This window comes from Molossus molossus, unplaced genomic scaffold (genome assembly GCF_014108415.1).
Source record: "Molossus molossus isolate mMolMol1 unplaced genomic scaffold, mMolMol1.p scaffold_m16_p_7, whole genome shotgun sequence".
Lineage (NCBI taxonomy): Eukaryota > Metazoa > Chordata > Mammalia > Chiroptera > Molossidae > Molossus > Molossus molossus.
In genome coordinates this window covers 41932631-41955609 of record NW_023425401.1, presented here as the reverse complement: position 1 = coordinate 41955609, position 22979 = coordinate 41932631, and the positions used below count along the sequence as shown (strand labels likewise).

General features: G+C 34.2%; 1 protein-coding gene across 1 annotated transcript in view; it reads right to left on the bottom strand.

The window, feature by feature from the left end:
• Positions 1-8021: 8021 nt before the first annotated feature.
• Positions 8022-22979, bottom strand: part of RUNDC3B (RUN domain containing 3B) — a 128185-nt gene continuing 113227 nt past the window's right edge. Inside the window, exons 5-8 of the mRNA XM_036246939.1 lie at positions 19766-19855; positions 16255-16335; positions 13872-14040; positions 8022-8183 (exon numbers count right to left, since the gene is read on the bottom strand). Coding sequence (XP_036102832.1) covers positions 8022-8183; positions 13872-14040; positions 16255-16335; positions 19766-19855 — 502 coding nt within the window. The remainder of the gene's footprint in view (positions 8184-13871; positions 14041-16254; positions 16336-19765; positions 19856-22979) is intronic.

Genomic DNA, 22979 nt, shown 5'->3' with positions numbered 1-22979 from the left:
AGAGATCTTTCTATCTTGCAGCTGCATAGTACTCCAATATGTATATGTACCACTGCTTTTTTATGCATTTGTCTACTGACGGACATTTGGGCTGTTTCCAGATCTTAGCTACTGTAAATAGTACTGCTACAAAAATGGGGGTACATATATTGATTCTGATTGGTGTGTCAGGCTTGTTAGTGTATATTCCTAGAAGTGAGACCACTGGGTCAAATGGCAATTCAACTTTTAATTTTTTGACGTAACACCATATTGTTTTCCATAGTGGCTGCACCAGTCTGCATTCCCACTGGCAGGGTACTGGAGTCCACTTTTCTCCACACCCTCACCAACACTTGTTGTTTGATGATTGTTTGATGGCGGCCATTCTGACGGGTGTGAGGTGATACCTCATTGTTGTTTTAATTTGCATCTCTCTGGTTATTAGTGATGGTGAGCATTTCTTCATAAGTCTCTTAGCCATTTACATGACCTGTTTGGAGAGGTGTCTATTTAGTTTCTCTGCCCATTTTTTAATTGGGTTTTTTGTCTTTCTTCTGTTGAGTTGTATGAGCACTCTATATATAATAAAAATTAACCCCTTATCTGATATATCAGTGGCAATTTTGCTCTCCCATACAGTGGGTTGCCTTTCCATTTTGATGATTGTATCTTTTGCTTTGCAGAAGCTGTTTAGTTTGAAGTAGTCCCATGTGTTCATTTTCTCATTTGTTGCCTTAGGTGATGTATCAGTGAAAATTATGCTGCGTATGATGTCTGAAATTTTGTTGCCTATAGTTTCTTCTAGGATTTTTATGGGTCCATGAGTCACATTTAAGACTTTTATCTGTTTTGAGTTTATTTTTTTGTATCATGTAAGTTGGTGGTATAGCTTCATTATTTTGCATGTAGCTGTCCAATTTTCCCAACACCATTTATTAAAGAGGCTGTCTTTATTCCACTGTATGCTCTTCCCAACTTTGTCAAATATTAATTGAGCATATTGCCTTGGGTCCATTTCTGGGTTCTTTGTTCTGTTCCACGGTCTATATGCCTCTTCTTGTGCCAGTACCAGGCTGTTTTGATTACAGTGGCTTTGTAGTATAACCAGAAATCTGGTAATATGATCCCTCCACCGTTGTTCTTCTTTTTCAAGATTGCTGTGGCTATTCGAGGTCTTTTTCTGGTTCCATATGAACTTTTGAAGTATTTGTTCTAGTTCTGTGAAGTATGTCGTTGGTATTATAATGGGGATTGCATTGAATCTATATATTGCTTTGGGTAGTACGGACTTTTTAATAATGTTAATTCTTCCCATCCATGAACAAGGTATGTGCTTCCAAATTTTTATATCTTCCTCTATTTCTTTTTTCAATGTCCTGTAATTTTCTGCAAATAAGTCCTTTATTTCTTTGGTTAAGTTTATTCCTAGGTATCTGAATTTTTTGGCCATGGTGGTAAATGGGATAGTTTTTTTACCTTGTCTTTCTGTGAGTTCATCATTGGTATATAAGAATGCCATCAATTTCTTCACGTCAATTTTGTATCCTGCTACTTTGCCTAACTCAATTAAGTCGAGTGAATTTTTGATGGAGTCTTTTGGGTTTTCTATGTATAGTATCATGTCATCTGCGAATAATGACAGTTTCACTTCCTCCTTTCCAATTTGGATCCCTTTTATCTTTTCTTCCTGTCTGATTGCTTTGGCTAAGACTTCCAGTACTATGTTAAATAAGAGTGGCAAAAGTGGGCATCCTTGTCTTGTTCCTGTTCTTAAGGGAAATGCTTTTAATTTTTGCCCATTGAGTATGATGTTGGCTGTAGGACTTTCATATATGGCCTTTATTATGTCCAGATATGATCCCTCTTCTCCAGATTGCTTAGCATTTTTATCAGAAATAGGTTCTGGTTTCGTCAAATGCTTTTCCAGTATCTATTGATATGATCACAATTCTATCTTTCATTTTGTTTATGTGGTGTATCACATTTATTGACTTGCGAATATTGTACCAGCCTTGCATCCCTGGGATGAATCCCACTTGGTCATGGTGAATAATTTTTTTGATGTATTGTTGGATTCGATTTGCTAGCATTTTGTTCAGGATTTTGGCATCTATGTTCATCAGGGATATTGGCCTGTAGTTTTCTTCCTTTGCAGTGTCTTTTTCTGGTTTTGGAATTAGGATTATGCTGGTCTTATGAGTTTGAAAGTCTTCCTTCTTCTTGAATTTTTTGAAATAGTTTGAAGAGAATGGGTATTAGTTCTTCTTTGAATGTTCAGTAAAATTCCCCCCTGAAGTCGTTGGTGCCTGGGCTTTTGTTTGCTGGGAGAGTTTTGATTACATCTTCAATTTCTTTTGTTGTTATTGGTTTGTTCAAGTTTTCTATCTCTTCCCAGTCCAGTTTTGGGAGACTGTGTTTCTACAAATTTGTCCATTACCTTAGATTGTCAAATTTGTTGCCATATAATTGTTCATAATATTTGTTAACAATCCTTTGTATTTCTGTGGTGTCAGTTATTATTTCTCCTCTTTCATTTCTGATTTTGTGTATTTGAGTTCTCTTTGTTTTTTAGTAAGTCTAGCTAAGGGTCCATCAATCCTGTTTATCTTTCCAAAAAACCAGCTCTTTCTTTCATTAATCCTTGGAATTGTTTTTTTGGTCTCCATGTCATTTATTTATGTTCTGATCTTTACTATTTTCTTCCTTCTACTTGCTCTGGGGTTTCCTTTTTTGTTTGTTTTCTAGTTCTTTAAGTTGTGAGGTTAGGTAGTCTATTAGAAATTCTTCTTGCTTCTTGAAGTAGGCCTGTACTGCTATGAACTTCCCTCTCAGAACTGTTTTCACTGCATCCCATAGATTTTGTGTTGTTGTGTGTTCATTTTCATTGGTTTCCAAAAAGTTTTTAATTTCTCCTTGATCTCCTTGGTAACCTATTAGTTGTTTAATAACATGCTATTTAGCCTCCATGTGTTCAGATGTCTTTGCATGTTCTTGTTGCAATTGATTTCTAGTTTCATTTTATTGTGATCTGAGAAGATGCTTGGTATGATTTCAGTCTTTTTGAACTTGTAGAGACTAGGTTGTGTCCTAACATGTGGTCTATCTTTGAGAATGTCCCACGTGCACTAGAGAAGAATGTGAATTCTGTAGTTTTGGGGTGTGATTCTCTGTAGATATCTATTGAATCCATTTGCTATAGCACTTCATTTACAGTCTGTGTTTCCTTGTTTATTTTTTGTCTAGAATATTTATCCAGTGATGTCAGCGGGGTACTGAAGTCCCCTGCTATGATTGTATTGCTGTTGATTTCTCCATTGAAGTCTGTCAGATGAAATTTAATACGTTGGTGCTCCCATATTGGGAGCATATATATTTACCAATGTTATATCTTCCTGTTGGATAGATCCTTTCAATATTACGTAGTGGCTTTCTTTGTCTCTAGTCATGGCCTTCATTTTGAAATCTACTTTATCAGATATGAGTATTGCTACCCCAACTTTCTTTTCCTTTCCATTTGCTTGAAAGATTTTTTTCCATCCCTTCACTTTCAACCTTTGTGAGTCTTCTATTGTGAGGTGGGTCTCTTGTAAACAACATATATGTGATCCAGTCAGCTACTCTGTGTCTTTTTATCAAAGCATTCAAACCATTCACATTTAAGGTGATAATTGATATGTACTTATTTATTGCCATTTCTGTTTAATGTGGTTATATATTTCTTCCTCTTTCTTCTACTAATTACAGCAGTCCTTTTAGCATATTTTGGAGTGCTGATTTGGTGTTAATATATTCCCTTAGCCTTTTTTTTGTCTGGAAAGCTCTTTATTTGACCTTCTATTTAAAATGATAATCTTGCTGGATAGAGTAGTCTTGGATTCAGATCCTTGTTTTTCATGACCTTGATTACTTCATGCCACTCCCTTCTGGCCCTTAGTGTTTCTGTTGAGAAGTCATGAGAGCCTTATTGGGGTTTCTTTGTAGGTTTTCTTTGTTGCTTATCTCTTGCAGCCTTTAGAATTCTTTGTCTTAAATTTTGGCATTTTAATTACTATGAGTCTTGGTGTGGGCCTGTTTGGGTTCTTCTTACTTGGGGCTCTCTGTGCTTCTTGAACTTGAATGCCTTCTTCCTTCACCAAGTTAGGAAAGTTTTCTGTCACTATTTCTTCAAATATATTGTCTAACCCTTGCCATTTTGTTCCTCTTCAGGGACTCCTATGATGAGGATATTATTACATTTCCAGTTGTGCCACAGTTCTCTTAAGCTGTCTTTGTTTTTTAATTGTTTTTTTTTTCATTTAGGTTATCTAATTGGTTGATTTTTTTCTACCCTGTGTTCTAATTTGCTCATCCACTCCTCAGCTTCCTCTACTCTGCTGGTTAGTCCTTCCGATGTGTTCTTAATTTCTGCTATGTCATTCTTCATTTCCACTTGGTTTGTTTTCAATGTTTCTATATCTTTACTCATGGTGCTGATGTCCTTATTCATACTGTTGAGCTTCCTCAAGATCATGGCTCCGAACTCTACCTCTGATAATTTGCTTAGCTGCATTTCATTTATCTTATCTTTGATAGAGTTCTCTTGTTCTTTCATTTGGGATTTGTTTCTTTGTTTCACCATTTTGGCTATCTCAGTGGGTTTTGGAGCCTAAGAAATTTTTTCTGTGGTTGTTGGTGTTCTGCTGTTTGTGGATCCTTCTACTGGTTTTGGATGAGCCTGGGTGGGCCCACGTTAAACACCACTGTCAAGTCTTACTTTCCTGGGTAGATTTGCAAGCTCAGTACAGGTTCAGTTATCCTCTAGCTTTTTCCTGAATACTGGTAGTCTCAGTTACTCAGTGCCTTGAAATGCAGCCTGGTGTTCTGCGTAAGAGGATTTCTAGAAGGTGGGATAGATGCTGGTTATTAATGAGCCTCAGTTTGCATTTCTTTGCCTCACCTGGAAAAGGCAGAATCTCTGAGTGGTGTGGGGGCTGCTGCTTTTCCCCACAGCTCATGGAAGGAGCACACTGGCCACCATCCTTTGTGAACACAACTCAGCAAAAACTCTGAGTGCCCTCCAAATCTTGGTTGTCTCCACAGAGTTCCAGCCAAGTCTACTCTCCCTCTGTCATAGCCCCCAGGTGAGTGGCTGTGGCTATTTTAGTGCTCTGTCCAGGCTCCCTGCGCTATGGAGCTGGCTTGGTCTTTATTCCCCAAGTGTGCTGCTCACAGCTAAGACTGCTGCTGTACCTGGGCTCCCAGCCATCCAGTCTCTCATGCCTCCTCAGATTCTACTCGTGTCCCTGGTCCTGTCCTGCTGCTTTTCTGTTGCTTTTTTCTGAGGATTTGTATTTATTTTAGTTGTAATTCCCATTTGGTCCTAGGAGATCGTCTGTATAGCTTCTATTCACTCCACTTCCATTTTCACATCCTCTATGCCTATCTTGTGCGCAGCTGGGTGGCACAATCCTTTCTGATGCCCCCGCACCCTGCAGGTCCCACGGGTAACTGGATGGCACAGTCCCTTTGGGGGCCTGGCTCTACGCCTATGTTATGGGCTGATGGGTCGCAAAAGCCTCCCTGGTGCTTCAGCACCTCGCAGGTCCTGCTGGTAACTAGATGGCACAGTCCCTGCTGGGTCATACAGGCCTCTCTGGTGTTTCAGCACACCGCAGGTCCCATGGATATCTGAATCACGCAGTCCCTGCTGGGTCACACAGGCCTCTCTTATGCCCCTGCAGCCTGCAGGTTCCATGGGCAGGCAGTTGGATTGCACCAGTCCCTCTCAGGCTCTGGCTTCCCACTGCTCTTGTGGGCTACTGGACTGCACAGGCCTTTGTGGAGCCCCAGGTCCCACCGCTGGTGGCTGGGGAGTGCTGCTGCACATGGGGCTCACTCCTGCTCAGCTTTTGCTGTAGTTTTGGGGGATGGGTTTCAGCTGCTGGTCTGTGCTTCTGTTGTCTGGGGATGGATGTCTGCTCTCCAGCCTCTGTTGTTGGGGGTATCTCGACTCTGATGGGGCTGCTACTATGGGGGATGGTGCTGGGCTCCCAGCTGTTCATGGCTTCTGGACCAGCACCTTTGGAGCTCCACTTCTGTGCACTGGTCCGTGTTGACACAGAGGGTCTGTGTTGACACAGAGTGTCTGATGGTGCCAGGTGCACTGGAGGGCTCAGGTCCTGCCTTAGCCGGTCCCACGGCCTCCTCCCAGGGAAGACCTGGGAACTTCCAAAATGGTCAGACCTTCCCACAGTGCAGGGAGAAGCGCCCTGAAGGGCCGCTTACCACGATAGCCTGCTGCTCCCGTCCACAGCATAGGAGCTTTCTGCTCTGGGGCTCTGCACTGTTCAGGTTTGGTCATCCAACTTCATGTCCACTCACACTCTTTCACATACTCGCTCACTCTCTCACACACTCACCATCCCTCTGGTCCTGCCCACCACCATCTTCCATAGCAATGAATCTATTGTTTAGCTCTTGATATTTTTCTCCTTGCTTACAGAAGGGGCTACCGAAGGTGTTAATCTGCCCGTAAACAAGTGATACTCCATAAGACAAACTCTCAAATACCAAAAAAAAATATTAGAAACTTTCAAATATTAGAAAAATATTTAAAAAACACTATATGAACATAATTATTTTCCCCTAGATACAAATTCCCAGACAACATTACATTTTTATGTTCCTTAATAAAATATTTTTACTTAATAAATCATCATTATATTTACTTAGTCTTTTTGCAAATTACATGTTAATTACAAAGGAACAATAGTAACTATACAGAAGAGAAAAACATCTTAGTCTATTAATTAAAATTAATACAACTACTAAAAGGCCAACAATAGACTTCACGTACTTCTGGATGTGATATCGTGGTAAGGACACAAAACTTACGTTGCAATTCAGCCACAAATAGATAAACTCATTCTAATCACTGGGAAAAACAAACTAAAATTCAGAAACATGTTATAAGAATTACTAGCCTGTGTTTTCAGAAATATCAATCTCTTGTGAGATAAACACTGAAAAACTATTCTAAGTTAAAAGTGACTGAAGAGACTGACAACCAAATTCAAAACATATCCTGGATTGGATCCTTACCAGAAAAACAAAAGTTGCAATAAGGGACATTATTTGGACAATTGATGAAAGTGAAATATAAATTATAAATTAGGTGAAAGTATTGTATCAATTTAAATTTCTTAAATTGAAAGTTGAACTATGTTTATATAAAAGAATATCTTTGTTATTAGTAAAGACACTCTGAAGTAGAGACATGATGTATGTAACCTGTCAGGTGGTTTTAAAAATAATATGTCTGTATATACAGGGAGAGGAAGAGAATTATGACAAATGTGGCAAAATGCTGAAAACTGGTGAATCTAGAAAAAAGCATATGGAAATTATTTAGTACTATCCTTGCAACTTTTCCAAAAGTTTGAAATTACTTCAAGAAAAAATTTTAAAACATCCTTTAAGATTAAGTAAATATTAATATGACAAGATTTTCACTATAAGCAGTTGACAAAATCAAGTTTGACAAAACAGAGTGATTAGCACAAGTGCTTTGAATAGTGACAAGTTAAGGAGCTTATACCAGAATGTAGATCAATACACAGCTTTCTTCATCAAAAGAATCCTTGTTAGAGAAACGTTAGCTATAATGAACTGTGCTTAGTAATGGTCTGGCACAGCCTGGTAACCGTTTATGTGCTGGTGCCGCCCTTTTAGCAGTACTGGTCTTACCTACCATATTTCTACAATCACTGATTATTTTTTAAATTATACATATGCATTTGAAAGAATATACACCAAATTATATTAGTTAAGTCTGGGTGGCATAACTGAAGGTAATTTTTATTTTCTTCCTATATTTTGTGATGTTTCTACAGTGAGCATTGGTTACTTTTATAATAAGAAAAACAAAAGTAAACTTTTAAAAAAGAGAAGTGAAAAATAACTTAATAGAAGACTATCAGATTTCTTGGAATTTGAATCTCATGTTAAAACTTGACACTTATATTCACATACTGCCAAAATTTTTTCCAAAAAGATCTCACTTACAGCTGATCTTGAAGCTCCATAATTATATATTGTAATTGTTCCTTTTCCAATTTATGGGCCAGATCAGAATCTTCAATCCTCTGTAGCAGTATTTTATTCTGGGAGACAGATTCAGACAGCTGGTTCTCTCGAAGTCGTAAGAGTTCTTCAAGATAACCCTGCAAAGACAGATCAGCAAGATACAACCCACTGCTAAATTCTAACATATTTTGAAGGTAAATGCTCAGCAGCTTAAATGTGATTCATATGTATATTGTGATAAAGCGACTTAAAAGTAGCACTGATTAAATAGTAAAAATAATTATTTTAATACAAAAATTTAACATATGTTCATTGTTTAAAGCTCTTCTCTAAGAGTCATTAAAATACATTTATAATTTAAGGTAAAACCTGGTTAAAACATAATTTCTAAGCTCTACAACAATGATAAAATATTCTGCATTCCTCCTAGTTTCAAAACACAGACCTAATCACAGAATGACCAATTAAAAAACTGCATCTATATGACTATTTTTTTCAAAAAAGGTATTGATATTTTTAGCTTTGACAAATTAGTGGGAAGCGGTACAATGTTTGGTTAGGCCTGTGGGCTTAGAGACTGCCTAGTTGTATCTATATAGTCCAGTTCTACTAGTTATCAGCTGTGTGTCCTTGGGCAAATTACTTAACCTCTCTTTGCCGTAGTTTTGTCATCTGAAAAAGTGAGCCTAGTTGGGAAGATTAAATGAGTTAGTACAAATAGAATACTACCTGGTACACAGTATGCAATGTGTAATTCCTAGCTATTATTATTGGGAAACACCTAATAGATATGAGACTTCTTGGGCTGATCCTCTGTCTATTATCTTTTTATTCATTTATTGTTTCTTTGTCCTTTTGCTCTGCTTTCTGAGAGACTTCATTAAATTTATCCTCCAAACCCTTACACTGAATTTCTGAATTCAGAACATCTTAATTATAATTTCCAACAGCTCTATCATACTGGCTGAAGGTTCCCTTCTCATGACATTCTACTTTTTAGTTGCAATATGCTTACAAATTTTTCTTGGGATATTAATTAGAATCTTTTTTTCTTAAAACAGTCTTCTATTCCATTTTGCTATCCTATTTATTTGTCATTAACAAAATGTTTTAAGTATTTTAGCTTTAGGACACATGTTAATAGAGGTTAATACTACTCTCCCTTCATTAACCTTCTTTTTCAGATTTCTTCCTGACAATTTTCAAATATTTTTCCATAATAAAATCTCAAAAATTAAAAATAGAATTTATTAAATGACATATTTTATAAAAACAAAGCTTGATATATAAGTTACATACACATATTTATAAACATTAGTAATTAAACACTACTTACATATCCACGACCAAGACTAATTATCAAAACTTTTAAGCCTCTATAATTTCTTTCCCTGATCATACCCCTCTGCCTCCACTACAAAGACAATATCCTGATATTTATGTTTGTCACCCCCTTGCTCTTCTCTCTAGCTTTACCACAAATGTATGTTGGCTTAAGCAATATATTTAGTTTTGCCTATACTCTTGACACTTGCTTTTTCATCTACAATAATGCCTTACTTTCAATACTGAACAGTAGCCCTGGCCAGTTTGGTTCAGTGGTTAAAGCATCAGCCCTTCGATCAAAGGGTCTTGGGTTCAATTCTTGGTCAAGGGCATGTACCTGAATGCAGGTTCAGTCCCCAACACCAGTTAGGATCGTGCAGGAGGCAGCCAGTTGATGTGTCTCTCTCACATTGATGTCTCTCTCTCTCTCACTCCCTCCCTTCCACTCCATCTAAAAATCAATGAAAAAAATATCCGCAGGTGAGGACTAAAAGAAAAATACTGAACAGTATTCCATTGTATGAAATACATAGTATGGACATTGGGATTATTTTTAGCTGTTTCTTAATATAAACAATATTACTGTGAACATTCAGTTACATGTTACCTGGTACATACACCTAAGAATTTCTAGGAACTGTGACTAGAAATAGAATTGCTGGGAAATAGGCCATGCATATCTTTACATTTACTAGATAATACCAAATTGTTCATATTATTGTTTATATACTACTCACATTTCCACCTGATATTATTTTTGTTTTGTTTTGTTAATCCTCACCCAGATATTTTTTCCATTGATTTTTAGAGTAGAAGGGAGCGAGGGGGAGAGTGGTAGGCGAGAGGTGGGAGAGACTGCCACATGCTGTCTGGCAGTGCTTGGGTTTAAGTAACTCTTATTTTACTTAAAAATGCTACATTACTTAACTTTTACTAGAGGATATTATTATAATTGTTCTACTACATTATTTGTTATTGTTGTTCATCTCTTAACTGTGCCTAATTTATGAATTAAATTTTATCATAGGCATGTATAGGAAAAACAAAGTATATATAGTGTTTGGTAGTTTCCACAGTCTCAGGCATTCACTGGGGGTCTTGAACCGTATCTCCTGTGGATAAGGAGGAACCACTGTACTGCCTTTTGAACATTTGGTAGAGTTTTCTTCCAAAACCAACCAAGTCTGGCGATTTTGTGGGGAGGAGAAAGTATATTTTAAACTACTTATTAAATTCCTTTAATGCTTAGACGTCTATCAGTTCTGAGAAGTAATATTTATCAAAATTGTACGTATAATTCTCATACTTTTATAAGTATAATTAGTATTTTAAAATATTTAATTGATTTGAGATAGAAAGAGAGGGAGGAGGGAGGGAGGGAGAGAGGGAGAAAAGTAGAGGGAGAGAGAGAGAGAGACAGAGACATCAATGTGAGAGAGAAACACTCAGTTGCCTCCTGCACATACCTGACCAGGGATCAAACTTACAACCTAGATATGTGCCCTGACTGAGAATTGAACCTGTAGCCTTTTGGTGTATGAGATGATGTTCCAAATAACTGAGCCACACTGGCCAGGGCAAGTATAATTATTAAGAAGATTTTCTGTTTCATTAATTTTTACAACAACAACAAAAAATATCAGCTTTTGGTTTTATTAATCGTTTCTCTGTTTATTTCATTAAAATCCACTCTTTTTATTTTTCCCTTCTTTGGGACTGATATGGTGGGGGTTTTGGTTATTTTATTTATTTTTTTGTTTACTTCTTAGATGCTTAACTCCTTAATTTTTCTACTTTTCTTTCTAAGTGCTTCTGCAAATACTGCACAAGTTGCAATTTAAAATGGTCAATATGCATTGTTTTCATTCTCATTTACTCATTTCTTTTGACATATAACCTAGAAGTTTTAATTCTTAAATTCCCATTGGTGGTCTACATGTGGTGGTAAACATTTTGTATTGAATCTAACTTTATTACACTGTGATCACTATTATATCATTTCTTTGGTTACTTGTGGGCATTTGTTTTTGTGACACGGTATGCTCCATAAAAATTTGATAGCTGGCCTAAATGTGCTAAAAAAGAATGTGGACTATATTGTTAGTATTTAACAAATTTTAGATCAAACTTACTAATTTTCTTGTTCAAGTTCACTACATCTTTACTAATTTTTGTCCACTGAATCTGTAAATTATTTTGAAAGATGTTAAAATTTCCAACCATAATTATGGATTTATATATTTCTTCTCCTTATGTGTTACATTTTTCATGGCTACATTGTTTAATGCATGTAAGTTCAGCACTGTTATACATTCCTGCTGAACTGTTTATTTTTTACAAATATAATGTCTTTTTTTAGTCTTGATAATGCTTTTTGCATTGTTTACGTTAAATAACATTAATACAGAATCCTTTTGGTTAATTATATATTTATCCTCTTAGTTTCAACTTTTTTGTGTCTTATTTTATGTAAGTCTCTTACAGATAACATATAACTATTATAATTTATGATTTAAAAAAATAAATTTAAGAGTTTGTGTTAACTGGCAATTTTATGCCATTTACTTTTATGGTGATGCTGGTTCACCATAAAATGTGGATATATTGAATTTTTGTTCTATGACTTTATCTGTGATACCACCCTTTTTTTATCTGATGGTACCATCCTTTATACCATCTTTATTTTTTCTCTCTTGCTACTTTCTATTGTAGCAATCAAATCTTCTTATTTATCTTATCAATATTAGTTTGAAAATTAAATATTCTACCTTTAATTGCAACTTTGGAAACAGTCATGCATATTAAAATACGCGTCTACCCTTTTCACTGTAATATAAAGATGTCAAATGGCTTTAGCGTCAATCACCCTCTCTTACCTCTTCTAATATTGTTAGAGTTTTAGTTCCACTTTGGTTCTCAGTGATGGGCTGCAGTCAGCTTGTACAGCTCTTAAGAGCTGTGTTATATTTCAGAAATTTTATATGCAATTGTTAAACACTGCTATTATTAAAAATTAAGTTATATAGACATAATTAAGTAAATTACATTAAAAACAAGGAAATAACCACTCAAAAGTCATCACTTCCTAAATATTTTGCCATATTTTACTATTATCTGTGCTCTTAAGGTCATTTTTGTCTATTGTATCTGTTATAAATACTATATCAGAGTGTTCTATGGTGTATCTCTTCCAAATTCTGCATTCAGGGATATTACATTGGTAGATTTAACTTGGCCATGATGAGCGTATACCCCAAAGAATCAACAAATGCTACAAATCAGGGATTCTCTATTATCTCTGTGAAAGCCAGTTGTTAATACTTCAGCACACCAATGCCATCCCATATTGGCCATTAATATAATAGTTTTTGTTTCAGGTAGTCAAGGTTTATTTACCAATTTCTGTGCTTAATTTGTCATTTTGCATCTGACTGCTGCCTTCTAGGTTCAGTTTCCATCTTGAATGATAGTGGGCCTAGGTCTGCTGTTCCCCTGTTGGTATTAAAACACAAGTACCTAAGTTAACAGAATGCCCCTTCACAACCCCAGGGGGCTGCAGTGGTTCAACTCGTGACTTATTCCTCTTGTTTTTCAGTATTTGTATGTTTCTGGTCCTTAGTGAGCTCCTAATCTTTGAGAGAGCAGCTCTTCATGAAGCTCTTTTTGAAATGTATCCTACTCAGTATTTTCATACTTTTACAATGTAAAGGCTTTCAGACTATCTTAGTCTGAAATCTTGCTGGTAGGAGAAGTCATCTTTAATAGGGTATTAAAGTTTCTCCATAGATATTTTGCACATTTATATAGCTAGTATAAATGGAATATTTTTCTTTATATTTTCTAACCAGTAGCTGTTTGTCTATATAAAGTCTATTCATATTTATAAATTTACTTCATAGGCATTTTCTTCATTGTATTTTATGTTGTTCCAATACTTCTTTTGTTATTCCATCAGGCTTTTCCTATATAGATTATCTATGAATAATAATAGTTTAAAAGGAAAGGTAAAGGAGAAAATAAATAATACAGTAAAAAAAAAAAAAAGGTTACAACTTCTCAAGATAATGGAGTTCATTTTCCTTTCTGTTATATACTCTGCTTTGCCAAGTGCAGTACTTAACATACAAGATCTGCTAAATTAAATGATTAAAAAAGAACAAATGAAACATATATGGAATTGCTTAGGCAATTGCTGCTTTTCCACAAACCAAATATTTTATGAAATTCATCATAGGAACTAAAATCTCAAACATATCAATAAAACTGCATACAGAAGAATAAAAGGCTTATTTTATATTAAAACATAAAATTAGAAAAAGTTTAACAAATAAAAGACTTTCCTAAAACATTGCATGAGTTTTAAGGAAGACAATTCAAGAACAGAAAGAAAGAAGAAGGGGCAAATCCTTTTATTCAGCTAAAAGGTCTTTTGGCAGAGATAGTCCAAAGGCAATAACTAGAACCAAGTTAAATGGCTTTTAATACTAATTAATGAATACCTTCTGTTCCAGGGTTAGCTGATACTTCTGTTTAACTCTCTTACACTTGTTGAACCAGCTGTTCTCCCCCATGACGAAGGGAGGCCCCACAGTCTCTGGAGTGCTGCTCTCACTGCCACTGCTTCCCAGCGTCCTCAGCTCCTCCTCGTCACTGCTGATACTGTCAGAGCTGGGGAGGTTGCATTTGTGAGACAGAATAAAGTTAATAATATGTTCCCCTTTGATTTTTAAGACATATTTCTGTTTTCAAGTTACTCGTGAACAAACTCTAAAGTTTTTAGCACTAAATATATAATCATAATTAATATTATAAAGACTTTAGCTTCTTGAAATACCTTTCTGTATTTTTAAATTTTTCTATAATGAATATGTATTACTTTCCAAATAAATTAAATGCAGTGATGTGAGGCGGGACAGACTCTGAAAGCTTCTTAAAATTTGAAACCTAATAGAGTTTTTTTTTTAAATATGTTTAATACAGGTATATTTGGGTGGAAGCAATTCAACTTTTAAAATACTGAGTCAATTAGGATAGCTTAATTCTTTTTAAAAGGAAAAACTCTATGGTCAGAAATGCTAACTGGTTAATGACTAGGTTGACTGGATATTTTCCTTTTCATTTTAGTGTCTGTTATATAATAAGTTGGTAGGAATCCTTTAGTATATAAAGGAGTGAACGCTATATAAACATTTTGGGCTCGTTCATCAAAGAAAGGAAATTGCATAAAAATTCAGGAAAAAAATAGTTAAGCAGTTGAGGACACAAAGTAAAATTAAATTCATTCTGGGGGCACCAACTGAGAAGGTTCCATTATTGTATCCTTTAAAAAACCTTGCAATAATTACTACAGCCTCTTATATAAGTAAGAGAGGAAGATTAGTATTCACATTTATCTTTATATTTTAATTTAAGTGACTTCCTAAATCACAAAAACAGACTTTCCATCTACATGTTGATGACCAAACCCCTATCTTCAGCTGTAATCTTGCTCTTTAATTGTATAATTGTGGCCCACTTTTCACAAACTAGCTGTGTGACTACGGACCAGTTATTAAACCTCTCTGTATCAGTTTCTTCATTTGTAAAATAAGAATAGCAGTGTCTACCTCACTGGCTTTTGAGACTTAATGAGTTAATAGAACTAAGGCATTTAGAACAATGCCTGATATATAATAAACATTCAATAAATATTATTCACAGACAATAGTGTGGTGAATGTCGGGGGAGTGGGAGTGGAGAAGAGGGAGTCAATGAGAGAACATCTGTAATACTTTCAACAAAAATGATAAATTCAAAAAATTATTAGTTATTTTTACTAGTATTTTTTGAACTATTCATTATTTTCACCAAATGTTCTATAACCCAATATACCCCAAAACAGTATAATATTAAGTCTATTCGAAACATCCTCTTGCTGTATTTCTTTTCTAGATCTAATGTACTAGAATTATCTCTTTTCCTAAGGGATTCATTTAAGTTAGAAAATTCTGTACCACAATACTCTGTCTCCTTCTCCCTCATCATCCAAAATTAACTCTGAAATAATAGTGATTTCTCTCACTAGATGATGATTATCCTGGGGACAGAAAATGTCTTCTTTGTCAGAAGTTCACAATGTTTCTATACTCTCAACATCTATGTATCCTTGGTATGAAAAAAAGTTTCTTTCCGAAATTAGGTACTCCATAAATAATGCATCTTGATTGTGCATGTTGTATACATTATATTACTTTCCCTTTCTTTCTCGCTTCTTTACAGCTCTGGCCTCAAAAAACATTTTAGAAGTATATAAAGATCATCATTCTATTCAGGAAATCCATAACCAAAGGCAGACCTTCAGAAAATCTATAAATTTTATCTGATTAATTTTTAATGTTGATGAGACTATGGGAAATCCATAACTCCCATACAAGTGGGTAATTAGTATAACTCTCATAAAAACAGACTTTAAGAGCCATAAAATTTTTGTTATATTTATATGAATAACTTTATAAATTCAAAATAGAAATAAAAAGAAAATTGATTTGTTTATTCTTTTCTTTATAATAGAGATAAAATGGAAAACAGTCTACATAATGAATTATAGTTTTAAAATCTCAATGGACTATTAAACAGCTATTACATTTATTATTATAATGGCTACAGCAATAGAAATACATGCTACTTTTTAAAAACTATATGCTGGGATTACAATTATGTAGAAAGTGTATACTTATATATATATATATACTAGAAATGCAACTGGAGTTTATATTTATGAATGATTTCTGATATGAAGTAAATGTTTTATAAAAAGGAATTTTAACCAGATGAATATATTGTACAACAAGACATTAAACAATAAATTTGGATTTCAACAACGTATTTCTAAATGTCAAATACCTTTGGGTAAACTTTAAATATGGCGTATAGTCTATTACAGCAGGAAAGTTGCCATCCAATCCTTCTCCCTTTAGGCAGCAACTAAGACAACAGACAATAAATATTCCATATTAATATATAAAATTTTATATCAAAGTTAAGTGTTATAAATAATCTGTTAGATACATTCATTTCATCAATTTGCAGGTAAAATTTTTATTTGTAATTGAAATGTTACAAATTTATTTAAATATAATTTACTTGTTACAAATAAATATCTCAATAAAGATATTCTACCTTCAATACAAATGACATAGAATTGTACAAGTTTATACATGATGTAAACACAGCATGCAAAAGTAAAATATACTGAGAAACCTTTTCAAACATTATTTCATACTGTCTTCATTTTTATTCAACCTTTTAAGACATCATTAGAGAATTTTCAAATAAATATTTGTTCATATTTACATACAAATTCTCAGATGACACTGAGTATTCCTAAAAAGATCTGAACATTATTAGAAAATTAGGAGTTTTGCCTTTGAAAATGGTGTCCCAAGCAGCACGGAAGGAACATGGGGTCCCGGCCTGCAGCCTGCCTTATGACCTTGGCCCAGAGTTCTGGAGCCTGAGGACAGGGGCTGTCCACGTGTGAACCAACCCCAATATGCTTCAGTGAGTAAATTCACAGAGAAATATGAGTGAATAACAACAAAAAATGATATTGGAACCGTGGGAATCAGCAGTTTTGCACAGTTAGTTTTGGGAGACGTTGTTTACTATAGACTGCCTAAAATTGGGACAAAATTGAACAAATAAGATGAGTTTGGTGCTTTGGAAAATGTGAAAGCTGCTAGTAAACTCTATATTTTATCAGAATAACTGAAATTAATGTCACTCTTGCAGAAAATCCAGGACTTGTCAGCAAATTTTGTCATGAAGAGGGTTGGCTAATCAAGGTGACACTGAGTAACCCTGCAGAACTAGATGAACTAATGAGTGAAGAAGCACACAATAAGTCCATAAAATATATCGAGGAGTGAAAATGGAAATGCCCTCCCCTCTAGATAAAGTGATATAAAACAACTTAAAAATAAAAAAAGAGCAGGCGGGTGTGGCTCAGTGGTTTTGTGTTGACTTATGCACCAAGAGGTTGCTGGTTCAATTCTGGGTCAGGGCACATGCCCAGGTTGTGGGCCCACTTGCCAGTGGGGGCATGCAGGAGGCAGCCATTGGGTGTTCTCTCTCATCAATGTTTCTATCTCTTTCTCCCTCTCCCTTCCTCTTTCTCTAAAAAAAAATCAATAAAGAAAAAAAGGTTTTTTTTTTATCATCCTCACCGGAGGACATTTTTCCATCCTTTGCTCAGATAGAGTGGGAGGGAGAGAGAGGAAGAGAGAGAGAGAGAAACATCGACGTGAAAGGGACACATTGAGTGGTCGCCACCCGCACAACCAACCAGGGCCGGGGACAAACTGCAACCGAGGTACGTGCCCTTAGTGGGAACCGAACCGGAGTCCCTCCGGACCGCAGGCCGACGCTCCAACCGCTGAGCCAAACCGGCCAGGGCAAGAAAAAAGTTTTAAAAAGGAAAAAATGAGGGTTTTCTAAACTATCTGAGTAGATGAAAGGACTTAGATCTTAGACCTAAAAAAAAATTGCTAAAAGTCTTCTAATGTCCAGTCAGTGATTTTTAGGCCATGAAAAAGTTTAAAGTAACTTGCCCACAATCATACTGTGAGTTTTGTAAAGCCAGTAAAAAACTCTAGCTCTCTTGGTTCCCCAATCCAGTAATCTTTGTTTTGTATAATGGTATATAGAGCTAAGTTTTGTTTTGTTTTGTTTTGTTTTTTAAATGGTGTTTAGTTTTAAGATTACTATTGTTAGATTGAAAAGTATACAGATTGGTAGTTACAAAATATTCATGGGGATGTAAAGTACAACATAAAAATATAATCAATAATATTGTAATAACTATGTATGGTGCCAGTTGGATACTGGAAATATCAAGGGCAACACTTTGTACAGTATATTATTGTATAAACATTTTGCTATACTCCTGAAACAGATACAAAATAATACTGACTGTAAACTATAATTTAAAAAAATATTTTTAAATTTCAATAAAAAATAAAACATTTAAATTTTAAAAAGAAAACAAAGATAATTAAAAGAAAAAAGTATATCTTCTAGGAAGATAAACAAAGGAATATTTAAAAGATGTGGGTTAATCTTTCAAAAGAAAAAAATTCATCTACGAATTCCTACCTCCTGTTTTTTGGGGGAAGTTTTCCTGGGAAAATACTTGTTCTAAGAAATTAATATCAAGGGTATGTATTTCTTTCAGACTTGAATAAATAGAGAATCAAATTGGCAGCATTTTATATGGGTTTCCCATCATTTACAGAAACATTGCTAATGTATCTTTAAAATATCTACTTTCAGCTGATTGTATAGTATCAATGGGTTCCAATAAATTGACAGTTCATATTCTTCTACCAGGTTATTTTTAAATCGAAAAGTAAAATTATAAAGGATTTAGAGCCTACAGCATGCCATATAAAAAGTTAATACCCTTGGAGGGATCATAAAGACAACCTTCATATTCAATCATGTTCACCCTAAACAATTAACCTAATTTACCTAATACTACTTTATTAAATATTAAAGAAAATTATAAAATGACAAATATTTTGAAAAAAAAAGTGATTTACTAGAAAAAGATAATCTCAGTGAGTATGGGCAGCTTATTTTTTAATTCAAGACCTAAAAGTAGATATTTGTTTAAATTTATATTTATTTAAATAATATTCTTGAATTTTAAATGATATATTTAAATAAAAATATAACATTTCTTTCATTATTATCCTTTAGTTATTATAGACAAACCTCTTACTTTCAGTACAATGTAAAATCTTAGATAAATTCAAGAAATGCAAAAAAGATGCTTTCATAAATCTAAAACAAAATTATAATGTCCCTTTTTACTACTTGTACTCTTAGTCTAAAATCAATTTATCTTATTGATAATAAAAGTAAATATTAACAATATATTTTATAGTCTAGGCACATAACACGAGAAATATAAGACACCCAAGATAGCCTGTCAGAATATTCTGTATCCTAACACATGAGATAATGAAAATCTTTTTGGCTTTAAATGTACTTTTAGTGTATTTCTTTTCATTTTAAAACAACAGCCCAAAACACTAAGAGATAAAATCCAAAACCTTCCTTCAGGTGTACCAGAGTACATGATTCTTCTGCTTGGGGAATATAGTCTAAGCTTTCTTTTTACCCAAACTAAACAGCAAGTCTGTAAATTAATTCCTTCAGTTTGAGACAGTCTCTTCTCTGAGAGCAAACCCATTTAGAAAACGGATGTCATTTAAACAGGAACAACAGGAATCAAGTATCAACATCCAACTGTGTGCTTTTCGTAGAAAACTGAAAGGAAAATATCGTAAGTAGAAACTATTGTAAAGTAGAATAATTTAAAAACTGCATACATTTAGTTAGGATTAAATACCTGAAATCAATAGCATTGAGCCCAAGCAGCATGCCAGCAAGCATATTTGCTTCCTCACCCAAGACAATTGCTCCATCTTCATAAAATCTCCTGAGAAATGAAATGGGTGAATATATAAATATTAAAAACAAACAAGTTTCATCTAGAGAAATCACTTAGAGTCCAAACTAAAGAAGAAAGAACTAAGTTGCATTTAGTTTGTCAAAATAAAAACATACATGGGTCACCCAATTCTTACAGATATTTAGGAGGAAAAGAAACCACATCATAACAACAAAAAATCATTCTAGTGTTTCCACTTCTCTTAAAAAAAGAATCGCCAAAGTTACTCTTTCTATGGGCCTAGACTGCCCAGCATTTTCCCCCAGCACTGAAGCAATATAAATGTAATCAGAAATCTGGCAAATTCATGATCATTTTTACTGGTATATATGTAGACTATTGTTCTATACATAGAACAAACACAAACACACGTTCTGTTTTCCTGTAATTCCACAGGTTATTATCTAAATTAAGAAATAGAAAGGTGTGATCATAAGTAATTTATTCTAATCTTTAACACTGCAATACTAATAGGGCAGAAGGACTACCAAGGTGGCTGTATATGGAGAAGTTATCATTCTCTCTTTGACAAAATGTGAATATGAACATTTTTGCTAATTCTTATAAAGCCTTCTGTTTTGACTAATGTTAGTTTTTAAAGTACAATTCTATTTTTAAATATATAAAGTAAATATTTAGGAAAAAATCATAATATGGGCCTTAGGTTGTTTTGTTTTTTTGTTTTTTTCAAGAAAGAATATAAAATAATAAAATCACATTGTAATAAATACTATGCAAAAACTAGTTTATGTTCGGTAACCAGGAATACTTAAATTGTTGTTATCTACTTATACTGCATATAGATAATGAACACTAAGCTGTAACACCCCACTCATTTAGTAAAATAAATTTGTCTTGCTTTTTTCTGTACTTACAAGTTTTTAAAGGCTAAAAAAGATTTTATGTTCATAATTTCACCATTAATTTTGAATAGTTCATGGTTTACCAAATACTTTTACAAACATATTATTTGATGACGCAAACAAACAAACAAACAAACAAAAAAAAACCATGAAGAAAATACAAAGGGAATTGTCATCAGGTTCAAGTTCAGCATCAAGAAAAGTAAGAATTAGGTTAAAACAATTTCCCAGGCTTGTGTTGATAAACAGCTCAAGGAGAAAACCAATTCTTCTTACTTTAAATTCTATACATTTTCTATTAAACAATTATATTTCTTGTACAATAAAAATATTTAAAGAAAATTTAACTCTGTTATAGTTTGTAAGGAATTTTAAATGAATAAAAAGTACAAAGAAAAATAAGAGACAACTATTCACCCTCTAACAGATGTAAGTCTGTAAACAAATATAGTAGGAAGGATAGCTTGGAATAGATGTTTACTGTTTCCTTGGAAATATGGGAATTGCTATTTCAAGGCTTGACCCTGGAGGACTCTAGAGGGGGAGTGAGGATGAGGAGGGACAAGAGACAGGAGAAATGGAGACAAGACAGGGCTCTGATCAAGTCTAGTTTATTCTGGGGAGATCCACAGTATATATAGGGCAAGAGGCAGAAAAACAAGAACATTTGTTGCCAAGGATGTTTGTGGTAACCACCCGAAGCAATTTCAGGTAAATATCACGTAAATATCCCGGGTGGAACAAAAGATAAACAGAGCATAACTGGCTGAGTAAATGGTTACTTGAAGCAGAAAAACAAGAACATTTGTTGCCAAGGATATTTGTGGTAACCACCCCAAGCAATTTCAGGTAAATATCACGTAAATATCCCCGGTGGAACAAAAGATAAACAGAGCATAACTGGCTGAGTAAATGGTTACTTAAAGGAATGCAGAAACATTGTATACAGCGGTATCCTGCCTTGGGGCAGGAGATGGCAGAGCAGATTTTAGCAAAATGGATGCCATGCAAACAGTCTCCCACAGCTATTATTGATTTATATAAAAGAAGAAAAACTAAAACTTTCAACCTAACAAAGATTATTAAAGTAAATAGAAGAAATTTCTAAATATTCAATTTAGGTGTTCTACAAAAGGTAAAGATATTTAGACAAATCTACATATATGAGATTTTACCCCACCCCAATGGCTAAACTGACTGTTGACTTAATATTTTATTGACTCTTAGAAGAACTACGATTCCAAAGGTTCTAGGTCACCAAATTCTATAGGACGTATGCTTTAGAAAAAAAATCTGGCTTTTGATACTGGGGATTGCCCATTATTCCTTTATTTTCCTATATAAGGAAAGGTCTACCATTACCCCATCATGAGCCCACCATGTTTAAAAGTACATTCTAAGAATCAGATCACAACTATTCTTGCTTGCTTCATAATGTCAACATTGTATTAGGGACTGTTGAAGAATACAAAAAACAACCACAAACTAACTGGTTTTAGGGGGGTTTTGTTTTTTTTTAGTCCAAAGGTCTTTCATATGTATATATAATATTATTTTAATGAGTTTTTTTGGCTTTAGTTTTACTAATGATTTTTAAAGCTAACCAATGAAATGCTTGCTACATGTGAAATCAATAATTCCACTCAAATAAAACCATACATGAAGCATAATACTGTGCAGATTTGATTTAATACAAGTTTTTACTATAACAGAGGGGAGAGGATGACAAATGGAAGAAGAAGGGTTATTTAAGAGAATTGTCCATTGTATGCTGAAATTTTTCATTATTAGTTCTGTTTAAGAAAAAAATGTGTGGTGATGGCCAGAGGTAAGGGGAGAGGATTGGGTGGAGGTGGGCAAAGGTGGGGAAAATAGGGACATCTGTAATACTGTCAACAATAAAAATAAAGAAAAGAAACTTGTTTAGAAAATACACTTCTAAGTTTGAGATAATATTGTAAATATAACAATTCAGTATTTAAAAGAGTACTGAATTGAACTGAAAAAGATCGTATTTCTATCATTTACTCAAAGACAAGTCATTCATGTATACTAAGAAGGGAGAAGCTGTTAGGAAAAAATAACTTTTTATTCCTTTAATCAAACCAATACATCAGTAATTTTGACTGAAAATATGATTCCTGCTATCAACACTTTCAAAGACTTCAAAAGGTTGTATACTTTCAACCTCTTCTTTTTATCTCATAGAAAAATTAGAGCATTAATCAAGTTTTTTCTTATATAACCAA